Here is a 13384-nt window from a genome sequence, read left to right on the forward strand (position 1 = left end):
ATCTGAAAAGACCTCTCATTGTGAAATGTATTTCTCCTCAGGTGTTGTCTCTAGGTGCAGATGTCCTTCCTGAGTATAAGCTCCAGGCTCCCCGAATCCACAAATGGACCATTTTACACTACAGCCCCTTCAAGGCAGTCTGGGACTGGGTCATCTTGCTGCTGGTCATCTACACGGCAATCTTCACACCTTATTCAGCTGCGTTCCTGCTCAGCGACGAGGAAGAGGCTGCCATGCAGCGCTGTGGCTACTCTTGCAGTCCACTCAACGTGGTGGACCTCATTGTGGATATCATGTTCGTAGTGGACATTGTGATTAACTTTCGTACAACCTACGTGAACAGCAACGATGAAGTGGTCAGCCAGCCCAGCCGAATAGCCATCCACTATTTTAAAGGCTGGTTCCTCATTGACATGGTGGCTGCCATTCCTTTCGACTTGCTTATTTATCGCTCTGTAGAAGATGTGAGTGAAATTATGGGTAATTTTGAATTTTAAAGGAATAGAAATTTACTCACCCTCAAGTCATCTAAGGTGAAGTTTGTTTCTACATCAAAACAGATTTGGAAAAATTTTGATTAATTTCTCTTGATTGGATCCTCTGCAGTGAATGGGTGCCATCAGAATGAGAACATCACAAACAGCAAACAACACAATAATGGAAGTCCAAGAGAGTCTTTGTTAAAAAATCTATCAAAGCATTTTTACCTTCAAGCTGTTGCTTCTGGCTAAAATCCTGTCCTCTATCCATAATATTGCTTTCTTTATTAAAAAAGTTGTATCGCCTGAATCAAGAGAGAAATATGCACAGATCAAGCACAGTATACAAGCAAAAACAGTTTTAAAAAACATCAGTGGATTTTGATGTGAGATGACAGCAGTGGATGGTTTTTTTTTTTCACTGGAAGCGATATTATGGATTATGGACTGGTATTTTGGTCAGAAGCAGCGGTTAAAATGTAAAATGCCTTGATTATGGAATTGTTTCTTACAAACACAGCTTTCTTTTCACAAGACATCAGCTGATGGACTGGAGTCGTGTGGATTATTGTGTTGTTTTTAATAAGCTGTTTGGACTCTCAATCTGACAGCACCCATTCATTCGTTGGTGCTTCATTGGTGAGCAAGTGATGTATGCTAAATATCTTCAAATATGTTCCGATGAAGAAATAAACTCATCTACGTCTAGGATGTCCTGAGGGTGAGTAAATAAAAATTTTATAGCTTTTGCTAACCATCTCTTAACTTTTCAGTTCTCCTTGTTTTCATGTATTGACAGACAACGACTCTGATTGGCCTACTGAAGACTGCTCGGCTGTTGCGTTTAGTGCGTGTGGCTCGCAAACTTGATCGCTACTCCGAGTATGGAGCCGCGGTGCTCTTTCTCCTCATGTGCACCTTTGCACTAATTGCCCACTGGCTGGCCTGCATCTGGTATGCTATTGGGAATGTGGAAAGGAGCGGCCCGTCTCGAATCGGTTGGCTTAATTCTTTGGGTGAACAGCTGGGGAAGCCGTATAATATCACAAATCCTTCATCAGGACCCTCTATTAAAGATAAATATGTCACTGCCCTGTACTTCACCTTCAGCAGCCTCACCAGTGTGGGCTTTGGAAATGTCTCCCCAAACACCAACTCTGAGAAGATCTTTTCCATCTGTGTCATGCTCATTGGAGGTTAGTGTTTATTGTTATGTTTTTTTTTCCAAATTGGGAACTGCAGTTGGGTGCTACTGTATAAGGTCCATTGAAAATTACATTTTAAAGAGCAGGTCATATGGTATTTTAAAGTGTCCTAATATTGTGTTGGAGTGCCCTACAACAGATTTAAATGCATCTAAGGTCAGAAAATATTGTAATTTTCTTAGAATATACATTTAATTTTAGAGTCATTTGCCAGTGATTCCAAAATGATTCGTTCCAAGCAAGTTCAGAGCAAATGCCTCCCCTCCATAAGCCTACTCTGCTCTGATTAACACAGAGAGGAGTTCATGAGCCAGTTGACAAAGCACCTTTACATAAAACAATAATATAGAGCCCCAATCCGTTCCTATAATAATGACATAATACAAAAACATTTATGCAAGCAAATCATGCCCACTGCTAAAGTTTAGCTGCTGAACTGTGAACACTTAAAACAATAATGGTGGATACCCTAGCTGAGTGCTAACGTGACTAACTGATGAAACAATACAGTTTGTAAACCGAAATATGTCTACTGTAATGTTTGAAGAATGACAGACAAAAGACATTCTGTCTTAACTTTTAATCAGAACGCAGAACAGTATCACAGGCGTACCAGCCTAACTAACTCACTTGTCTCTTCCATATTAATGGGGAAGTCGTGGCCTAGTGGTTAGAGAGTTTGACTCCTAACCCTAAGGTTGTGGGTTTGAGTCTCGGGGCCGGCAATACCACGACTGAGGTACCCTTGAGCAAGGCATCAAACCCCCAACTGAAATGACATGCACACAACAAAAGGTTAGAATTGTATTTCTGTGGTATCCTTGAACACAGTGTCTTCTCAACATTATGTAAACACACTAATAGCAGAAGTGTTTGTGGGCAGATCAGACTCTGTTCGTATTTCACGGGCAGGCGTGGATTATGCAAATTTGTTACTTAGTGACGTATACCGGTAACAGGCAAAAGATTTAAAAAAACTACGACTTGTTAAGAACGATTCAGTAGCGACTCTCTCTTTTGAGAGACAATATCTTTATTTATCATGCACTTTTTTGATTAACAACTTTGCAGATTGTTTTCATTTAAGGATAACTACGTTATGAACTGCAAAATATTTTTCAAAAACTCATATGACCCGCTCTTTAAAATTTAATTTATTCCTGGGATGGTAAAGCTAAAATTTCAGCAGCCATTACTCCGGTCCATAGGCGCCGATCCCAGGGGCAAAATATTCACACGAGATATGCTACATTAATCAAAAAATCGGTTGAGATTCAGGGACCTCTCTGATTGGTGGATTGGGTCCCTGCTGGTCGTAATACTCTCAAATGCCTCTTTAGAGTGGCTAGTTGTTAATGGAGTTTTGTTCAAGTTGCAAAAATCAGCCAGTAATCTTGAAAAAAATGCAAGTGACTTGTTATTTATGCTATTATGATATTTATATTAATATTAATTAACTTCATACTTATGTGATTACAGTAGGTGATATTTTCAAAATTAAATAAAAATGCTGTACAGATAAAACTTTGTTTTTGTTATCAGTAGTCGATATTTTGGTGTGAGTTTTATATGGCAGTATGCTTCAAAGTCTTTAAAAAATAAGGGAAAAAATGTCCTTCATACAGTATATCTCTATCTACCGTTAGCGCAAACATCTTTATATTTAATGCACATGAGCATCAACCACTATATGTGTCTGTCTGTTGACTTCATTTTATGTGTTGATTCTTTGGTTTTATTTGAAAAACAGAAGCATGCTGAATGGACTTTATGGCTAAAACAGTTCTGATAAGTACTAAATGACATGATACTACTGACCTCACACTTTTGAATAGTAATGTATAATATCACACATAATATAATTTTTCAATTATTCAATGTAATTTCTTTATTTATTTATCATTTATTATTAATATTTTCATACACAGTATAAATAAGTCTTTATACATGAAAATAAATAGCTGCCTTTATATTTTAGGAAGGGGTCCCTCACAAGGAGATGATCATATTTGGGGGTCTTTGGTTTAAAAACCCTTGATCTAAATTTTCAATAAAAATTCTATGGTCTTTTAAAGGCCCTGCTGATAAAGAGCCAATAATAGTAAACTTCCCCACTAAACATGATTCATAGACATGCCTTTTGGGGGCATTTTGAGGACTAAAGTGGGTAAATCGTGTGGATTAACACACTGCTCTGAAAGAAAATGTTTTTTTGTTGTTGTTTTCTTCACAGCGCTGATGTATGCTAGCATATTTGGAAATGTGTCAGCCATCATCCAGAGGCTGTACTCTGGCACCGCGCGTTACCACACTCAGATGCTACGGGTTCGGGAGTTCATCCGTTTCCACCAGATCCCCAACCCACTGAGGCAAAAACTGGAGGAGTATTTTCAGCATGCTTGGTCCTACACTAACGGCATTGACATGAATGCTGTGAGTCACAGAGCCACAAACAGAACACCTGGGCATACTGTTTATTTTTGCATGCACACATGACAGAGCACATAATGTTGTACCATTTATCACATTAACCTGTGTTTTTTTTATTTGATTGTGGTTGATGGGTTGGTTGAGTGATTGCTTGCAGGCATATGTTTGTTTGCATCTGAATCGTACATTGCTACAGAACTGTAAAGCTTTCAAGGGCTCCAGTAAAGGTTGCTTACGTGCTTTGGCTATGAAGTTCAAGACTACACATGCTCCACCAGGAGACACCTTGGTCCACGCTGGAGATGTGATTTCGGCGCTATACTTCATTTCTCGTGGCTCCATTGAGATCTTAAAGGGAGATGTGGTAGTGGCCATTTTAGGTAATGGAAGAGCATCTCATTGTGATCATTTGCACATGTCAGGGGATTTCCATGGAGCCCCCTCTCCAAAAAACATTCCTAAAATCTTTAAATATCTATAAAATTAAAATATTATATATATATATATATATATATATATATATATATATATATATATATATATATATATATATATATATATATATATATATATACATTCTGTTACTGTCATCTTTTTTTCTACTCACCATTAGAGTATTTTTAGATATATAAACCTGAGGAGAACATAGGCCTCATTAAACAAATTTTAATTTAATTTAAATGTGAGTTTTTTATTTTATTTATTTATTTTTGGATTATGACTAATCTTGTGAATGCAGAATAAAACCGCAAACATGTCAATAATGTTCTGCCTTTTTTATTTTATTTTATTTTATTCGCTCAAAGTACAAGAACTACTGGTACTTTTGAGTCTTCAATGAGAAAGCTGTTGTTGTGTGGCTCCGTCTTGTGGACATTTTGTTATTTTTCATGCTACATTTCTGTTAATGACACACTGCGCCATCTGTTGTTAATGCAAAAGATGAATTTGGAATAGAATACTACATACTAGAATACTGCATAATATTCTTACTATTTCTGCCGTATATTTCTATTGCAAAAATAATAATAAGAATTGTGTGGAAGTAATAATTCAAAGTGTTGCATGTCTGTTAACTGAGGAAAGATGCATTATGGGACACATTTTGAGCATTCTTTTTGTTTTAAAGCTTACAGTCAATATCTCTTCCTTCGGCTTATCCTGCAGGCAAGAACGATATCTTTGGAGAGCCTGTTAATTTATATGCACGTCCTGGGAAGTCAAGGTCTGATGTGAGAGCATTGACGTACTGTGACCTGCATAAAATCCACAGAGATGATATAGTGGAGGTCTTGAACATGTATCCAGAGTTCTCAGACTACTTCTGGAGCAACCTGGAGATCACCTTTAACTTGAGAGATGTAAGCTCACACATGTCTGTGTAACTTTAATAAGTACATGAAGACAAAGGTTCAAAAACCCACTCATTTGGTTATCTTCTCAACAGACTAACACCAAAGCAGGGTCAATGAGCAGTGACCCTGACGATTCTGACCGTGGCTGTCTTGACGATCACACACGAAGAGCAAAGCTTTTCTTCAAGTCCAAAAGAAACTCTATCCCACAAGGTAAGAGTAAACACTGTGTGACAGCTTCTTTCAGGTTCTTGAATCTTATTTCTACTGCAATTCCTCTTAGTAGCAGATACAGAGACGACGACTTTCAGAACACAGAATTTAAGCAAGCAGCACAAGGACAGACTAGCTGCTCAACGGGACATTTTTGCCTCCCAGTCAAGCAGTGATGAAGAGGAAGAGACCCGGCAGTCCACTGCAATTGTAGACTGCTCTCAGAGCCATATCACAAGTATCAGCAATGATAATAGAGACAAGACGCACAACAGCAGCAACTCTTTCAATGCACTGTCAGGTAGGATTCTGAAAATGTGAACTTTTGTGACTATCTTTCCTGTTAAAACTGGCTTACTGTTTAATTTACAGTAGGTGTATTATATAAGTATTAGCTCACCTACCTGAAAGAAGTGGACTAGGAAGAAATAGAAGAAAAAAAATCCAAAGATCCTAACGATTGTTCATTTGAATGACATAATTGGATTCTTTTTCAGTTAAGGAGTAAGTTCAGCCAAACACTTCAGTTGTCATCATTTACTCGCCCTCATGTCGTTCCAAACTCATAAGAATTTCCTTCATCCTTGAAACATAAATGAAGATGTTTTTTTGATGAACCCTGGGAGATTTTTGTCCCTCCATTGAAACTCAAAATTTTGATGCTTCAAAAAATCATTAAGAAATCATAAAAGAAATCCATATGAATTGTGCGGTCCAAGTTTTCTGAAGAGTCACAATCATTGTAATGATGAATAGAATTAAAAACTTTTATTCACATAACACACATCATCAAATATGGCAAACAAGAAGCTCAAATATCCTTGCGTGACACAAGAATAAACATCATTGGTTAGCAAGCATGTTTGAGCTTCCGTTTTGCCACATTTTATGTGCTGTATGTATGGGATGATCAATATTTTTATGTGAATAAATAATAATAATTAAATCTGTTTATAAAATGCTCATATCTTCGGGAGACTTGGATTAAACCACTTGATTCATGTGGATTTTCTTTTGGATTTTTGAAGAATCAAAGTTATGGGTAAATGAACTTTCAGCGGAGGAACATAAATCGTTCAAGGTTCATTAAAACATCTTTTTGTGTTTCGAAGATGAATGAAAATCTAACAGATTTGGAACAACATGAGAGTGAGGAAATTATGACTTTTGGCTGAGCTAAGATTTTAAAAGATACATTCAGAAAAAAAAAAAGAAAATTTACTCACCCATATGTTGTTCCAAAACTGTTTAGGCCTGTCTCTTTTGTGAAAAACTAATTAATAAAGGTATTGGTCATTCTTAGTCAAAAGGTTTTGAAGGTTTCAAGCTTCCAAAAGGATGCAGAAGCACCACAGAAATATTGTAAAAACATTGCAAATGTAGCCCTTACAAATCATTATTCACTGATAATCTTCCAAACTAGTGAGCTGTTAACCATTACTGCCAGATCATTGAGTCAGTGAGAATTCAAGAACCGGATATGATTCACAAAATGAATCATTCAGGCTGGTTATATGAACTGAACAAACAGATTCATTCATTCAGACAGACATCGCTACTTCTCTCCTGAACTCCCAAGTGGATGTCATGATTTTCATTGTATAACAAATTAAATTTAAATCTGTTTTTCACACAAAGCTATTATATTGACTCATTGTGCTTGATGCTAGAGTAAAAAAAGTCATCAGGATATAATTTAAAAATGTATACAGTTTTGGAATTACATGGTTGTGCATAAATATAATGACAAGATTTTCACTTTTGGGTGAACTCTTTCATTGCAGTGAATGCATCAATTTGACATTATGACCCTTCTCTTAAATTAGGAGCTCTTTCGGGGGTTTCTAACATCTTTAGCTTTTGGGGGGACAGTCGCGGCCATCAGTACCAGGAAGTACCCAGCCACAGTATGTCTTTACCCTCATCTTCAGTGCCCTCCAATACTGTCCTTCACAGTGTTACCCATCGTCATTGCACTGAGGTAGAGAATAGACTGGAAATGATGCAGAGACAGCTCCACAGGTGAGATCCCACTAGAGTATTGTTGTTATCTTGGCATTCTTTACTCTTGTTCTATACTTTGAGCTGTTTTTGTTGTCTTGTTTCTTTCAAAGATTGGAGAAGCGCATGTCAACAGAAATGGGGGCTATAATGCAGTTGCTTCAGAGGCAGATGGTGCTGGTTCCACCGGCCTACAGCTCTGTGACGTCCCCTATAGAAGCATCTTCAAATCCACCCAAACCAGGCCAGATACTGGTCCATTCTGTCGACCCTTTGGAGACAGAAACGCCAGCCATTCTCTCTGAGGTATTTCACAAACTTTCAAATTACAGTCATTAATCTTTATTGAATCTCATATGAGTCTTTAATTCATTCTCTTGGATTTTTCCCAGATACTTGATCCCCACGAATTTGCTGACAGTCCCATAAAGTCCAGTGAAAGTCTGTCAGGGGCAATAGAGCTCCAGCTCCTGGACTCTTCCTTACAGTCCTCCTCTGAGACTCCTTCTGGGTCTTATACAGAAAGATCGCCATGTAGCATGGGCCACAATGACCCTGATTGTCTTAAAGCACACATTGACCACCAACAAATAGTCATAGCTGATCAAGGTAGTTATAATTTTTTGGATGCAGAGCCTATTGGAACTGTTCGCCATCCACAAGCTGGACTGAAGTTAGATTTGGAGTTTTTAAGACGCCTATCATTGCCAGTGCAACATCATGTAGAGGATGATTCCTCAATCCAAAAACGACATGGCTCTAATCCTGAGTGTTAAGATTGAAACTTTTGTTCAGCATGTCAGTTGAAAACAATGCATACATGCTGACGGACCGCAATAATGATGGCAGGATGTTTTGAAGACCTTCTACTTCAGGTTCATATTAATTACCTCATAAAGTCTAACGTAGAGGCATCATTAATGTCCCTGTAGTTTGGTAGATTTGTGTTAGCTGGTCTAACGATGTTTGTTGTTTTTACCTGCCTATCACTGAAGATGTTTAATTTTACGAAAGTGTTCACTTGTTATTTTGAGTGTAAATGTAATGATTTGTATTAGCATATCAGTTTTTTAAAGATGTGGTTTTGTGTTGAATTGATGATTGTTTGTTTGGAAGTCTTGGACATATTGTAGCAATACACTGTAAAGTCTTCAGAGTATGATTTATCAGTGTTTAAATGGACATCTGGAAACTTTATCTCAGGTGGACGAACCCCAAGCACATCTCTAGTAGCTAAAATACCTCAGAGTGAGTGATTCCAGGGAATAATGCTTAATCCTGTTGAATAACATCCAGTAGTTTGCATGACTGAAAGCATTGTTTATATCTTTCAGGCCATCCACTGTACAGATTTTCCTTTGAGAATAAGTTATCACTCTAAATATATAATCATCAGTTTGGCCAAAGGGTCAAAATGTGTTAAATGTGATTTAGACAGATTATGACTAAAAATCCATTTTGATCATAATCCATATCACTAGTACAATTAGTGTTGAAATATACATATATAAAACATATATGATCAGTTGGCACTGGTTCATGCCAAACCAGTAATAAGCCATACTATAAATGTGCTAGAAAGATATTTATAGGGCGTCTGGTATATAGAAAGGGTATAGCTTGGAATGTGCATATGTATTATAACATGCAATTTATTGTTATCCTAAATAGGAATATTTATTGTTAGCTTACTATAAATTGATTATTGTGCATATTTTATCTCTTATTAACTGATAATCACATTCACACTGAATAAATGAATTCACATAATTCATCAGTCTCTTGAAGTTTATGAAACGTCTTGCCTGACTGAATGAGAACCATCATCCTTTCCTTGTGTTTCTCTGGTGTCAAAAATAATGTTTTTTCTTTTTCTAAATGTCACCACCAATGCTGCAGATAAATGAAATTCATTTTTTTATGTCAGTGGATTCAATCTATGGAGCTAGAGGGGGTACTGAAAGTCTGCATCTATGCTCAGGCTCTGCCCAATTTCCACAGGACTGCAAAATTAAAACAGGAAGTTGGTGTGTGTTTAAAAGTGATATGTATCCTTCTGCTCATTGCTACCTCTTGTTTTGCTCCCAACTATAACTGTCCTTTGAAATGTCTTTTCAGCATCAAATAACTATGAATATGAGAAATTGCTTTATAAGTAAATTATAATTGGACATACTTAAACCAAAATGTAGACAAACCCTTCCATCTTTGACAGACAGAAAAAAGGCCCATCTAAACTCTTAATATAGAAACTGTAACCATACAATAAACACTTCAACCTGTCAATATGTATTTAAGACCACTATAGCATATATAAAAAGAAGGAAAATCCATTGAACTGTTCATGCAAGCATAGCTCCTAAAAGGAAACACAGGTTAAGTGTAATAGGAAACAAGCAGAAAGAGACACACCCACTTACAAAAATAAAGGGAGTCCTGCACTAAGCCTATTATAGTTATATTTTTTATATTAACGCTACTTCATCGTGTTCCAGAACCGGATAAACAACACAATAGAGGAATTCCGTCCTTCCACAACACTTGATGCTCTTTTACACTCGCAGCCTATTTTTATAAGGGTGTCATAAATGTATAAGGTTACATTCAGGGGATTTTCAAATGCATTTTCGCATGAAGAACTGGAAACTACAAGGGTATCACGTCTCACATCGGACAGTCTGATGTTCCTCGATACAATGTCATCTAGTGAGATGCCCAAACAGATCTATTCAGTGCCAATTCAGCGCGCCTTTGCTGATGTATTGATTGGCGAATCTCCCTGCCTCTCATCTGTCATCAACATGCCCATTGTGTCCATTAGCTGTCCGTCAATACTGGTGTGGTACTCATGTAACAACCGAGAAGATGCTCAAGTCCAAGAGCAGCATAGTGAATAGCGGCTCGAAAAGGGAACGAGTACGATTATTCTGAATTGTGATTGGTCGAGGGGGATAAGGGGCGGGGCGTCACCCTGCGATCACAGAGGCGCACTGTACGAGAGGGCGGATCTGACTGTGCACATCGGCCAACACTACAGCGTAGCCTACTGAATTTTAAAAACAACAACAACAACGGGTAAGTGCACTTTGACATTTTGATTAGCGTTCACATTATACAATAGGAAATACCATCAAGGCGCGTGCATTAAAAAAAGCCTACATGTAACGAAGACCAAAATTGTTAACGAATCGGCCCCGCGGAGATTGTGATGCAGTCGCAGTCTCTGTTTGACAGGCGTTAGTTATTGTTATATGCACGCGAGATAATTATGCGATGTAAATAAAGGGTGTCCACGACTCAACGCTCTTTTGTTTCCAAACGTTTCCAAACATGTCGATCTGCCAATATTTCTTTGTTTTGGCACTGCCGCAGTTTGGATGCTCAGGACAGGTGTCCTCCGCAGCAAAACTCTATTGAAACTCTATACTGTAGTTACATAACTTCAGTAGCGCCACATATTGCTTTACCATTGTGGGATGATGAAATCGTGCGAGGTTCCTTATAAAGGACGTTTTAAGCTTTACACCCCATGCAAATTGCAAGCGAGCGACGCAACAACCCAGAACGCGTCTGTTAATAAAATGGTTTAATTGTAATAAGCGCGTTGTAGTTTGTCGCATCACATTGTTTTCATTCATACTGGCACGTAGCGCGTTCAACGTCTCTGTGCGTCGCGTGCTCGGTTCTCTGCAGTGCACCTCTTCAACATGCCTCATGGACATGCGTCATACTGTAAAATGCAATCGAAATGGAACAAACGATCAGAAACCGACGAATTGTGGGTCATGCATGGATGTCTGGGACTGTGGGAGAGGTGCCTATGTGTTATGAAACATTACTATTCCCTCGTGGCCTCTTTTTATCGTTTTGATATTCTAAATTGTTGCACTATAGAGTGGCAACAACACTCTGACCACACCCCCCTTAAGTCATTAAGATTCATTGCAATTGAATTATTCCCCTTCTTTACACAGTGACTGGCTTTGTTTGCTTTGCATACAGGTCATGAACAAATGTCAGTGGTGTTTATTAAGTTAAAGCTGGCGTGAAGGACAAGGAGGTGCCCCCTTTTGAGTCTGTATTCTTGTCTGTATTTTATTATTTTTGCATGTAGGGTGAGGTCAGTAAATGTGGGATATCGGGTAAACTGTGAGTAATATGTTCAAATATCGATATGCTTTTAAATATCAGGAGACAATTATATATAGCAGTGATTATTACCACAGTTGTTGTCATTCTGCAAATGTTTTCACATGCTTTAACATGTAAATGATCTCAGGAAGCACATAAAAAATCCACTGGTAAATGAGAATGTTCCTCTCTAACAAAAGCCTATATAAATAATATAAAATCAATCTAAAGTGCAAAACTTGCAAAACAATCTATATTTTCTTGGTAATCTTTAAACCCGTTCTGATGGATTATGATCTTTAATCATCAGCTTTCATTGGGCAAGGCCCGGCCATGAGGCCATTCGAACGACTTGTCAAACAACCAATCACAGTTCGTTTCGTTCAGCGTCACATTTCGGGGCATGGAAATGTCGCCACAATAACAGACTGGTGTGTAAAACTCTTGGACGTATTTGAAAGATTCTATGCCGGAACTTTAAATATTTAACATACTTTTGAAACTCCAGCGTTTAGTTGATCCTGACAAGTGCTCGTCGTTACAGATGTAAACTCTACGGCGTTCTTCTTTCGTGAGGGGGTTTGGCGCCGCGGCATCTTTGTTTCCAGACAGAACGCAACACACATGTCTCCCGGAAATCCTGTAGAATTCAACCAATCCAATGATGACTTCAACACTCCTGAAGTGTTTCCACTTTTGTGTCCCATATGCATCAGATGTTTAGCCAGGGGGCAAGGAAGTCGACCGGAAGTTGAAGTCGGCCGCGTGCCGCCATCTTGTAGCAGAACTTCACTTGCGTTAGCATCCCATTGACTCCCATTCATTTTTGCGTCACTTTGACAGCGAATAACTTTACATCTGAGGCGTTTAAAGACTCCATTTGTCCATTATTTATTTCTAAAGATACACGACAATGTATAAAGGGCTCCATTACCTTCTATGTTACATTATGGCCCCGTAGAAACAGTTTTTGTAAAAATAGGCTAACGATTGCGTCATAACCACTCGACTCTCTGTCGCACAGTAGAGAAATTACCGTACAGACAGGAGGAGAAGCTCGCAGGCAATCGGGGAGACGTCAAGAGATATGGCGTACTGGCGTTACATTTTAAATTACTATACAAAATAATTAATCAGAATACTTACTCCTGCTCACTCACGCCAAAGAACTCCCCGCTCAATCTCTCCGTCTCTGCAAGATTAACGATGGCAGTTTGCACGCACAGCTACTAGAAGGTTTACATCTGTCAGACAGGTTGCTGACGTCATCAAGCTTAGTTTGAGTCTGCGCGTCAGAAACGGAAGTTCTAAAAAAATCGCTAAAAACGGGCTTCACTTGTCTCAATTGAGTTCCAATGGGGTCGCTGTGTCCATTTCTTTTACTGTCTATGTGTTTTTGTGTTGGTCTGTGGACGTGACGTCTAAGGCTGAGACTATTATGAACATGAAAATGTCCCATAATTAAAAATATTCCTACAAATCTTCTTTTTTTTTCAAAATAAGTACTGCTTTATAATAAGTTTTATGTTAATATAGGGTGAACCAGAAGTGCCATCATATGCTGCTGAGA

At 38.2% G+C, this 13384-nt stretch overlaps 2 protein-coding genes across 6 annotated transcripts in view; both read left to right on the top strand.

Annotated features, from left to right (window-relative positions):
• The window catches only part of LOC109100906 (potassium voltage-gated channel subfamily H member 6-like), a 51644-nt gene extending 42201 nt beyond the window's left edge, over nt 1–9443 (top strand). The window contains exons 6-15 of the mRNA XM_042773117.1: nt 42–464; nt 1279–1675; nt 3918–4119; nt 4241–4494; nt 5282–5475; nt 5562–5682; nt 5756–5983; nt 7509–7704; nt 7797–7989; nt 8076–9443. Coding sequence (XP_042629051.1) covers nt 42–464; nt 1279–1675; nt 3918–4119; nt 4241–4494; nt 5282–5475; nt 5562–5682; nt 5756–5983; nt 7509–7704; nt 7797–7989; nt 8076–8459 — 2592 coding nt within the window. The 3' untranslated portion in view covers nt 8460–9443. The remainder of the gene's footprint in view (nt 1–41; nt 465–1278; nt 1676–3917; nt 4120–4240; nt 4495–5281; nt 5476–5561; nt 5683–5755; nt 5984–7508; nt 7705–7796; nt 7990–8075) is intronic.
• Nucleotides 9444–10617: 1174 nt separating this feature from the next.
• LOC109047589 (microtubule-associated protein 4-like) overlaps nt 10618–13384 on the top strand; it is a 40668-nt gene continuing 37901 nt past the window's right edge. For 3 of the 5 annotated variants that reach the window (XM_042773144.1, XM_042773149.1, XM_042773158.1), the window contains exon 1: nt 10618–10758. The gene's annotated coding sequence lies outside the window, so the exon portion shown is untranslated. The remainder of the gene's footprint in view (nt 10759–13384) is intronic. The other 2 variants (XM_042773169.1, XM_042773172.1) reach the window with 1 other exon arrangement.

This window comes from Cyprinus carpio, chromosome A2 (assembly GCF_018340385.1).
Source record: "Cyprinus carpio isolate SPL01 chromosome A2, ASM1834038v1, whole genome shotgun sequence".
NCBI classification, from domain to species: domain Eukaryota; kingdom Metazoa; phylum Chordata; class Actinopteri; order Cypriniformes; family Cyprinidae; genus Cyprinus; species Cyprinus carpio.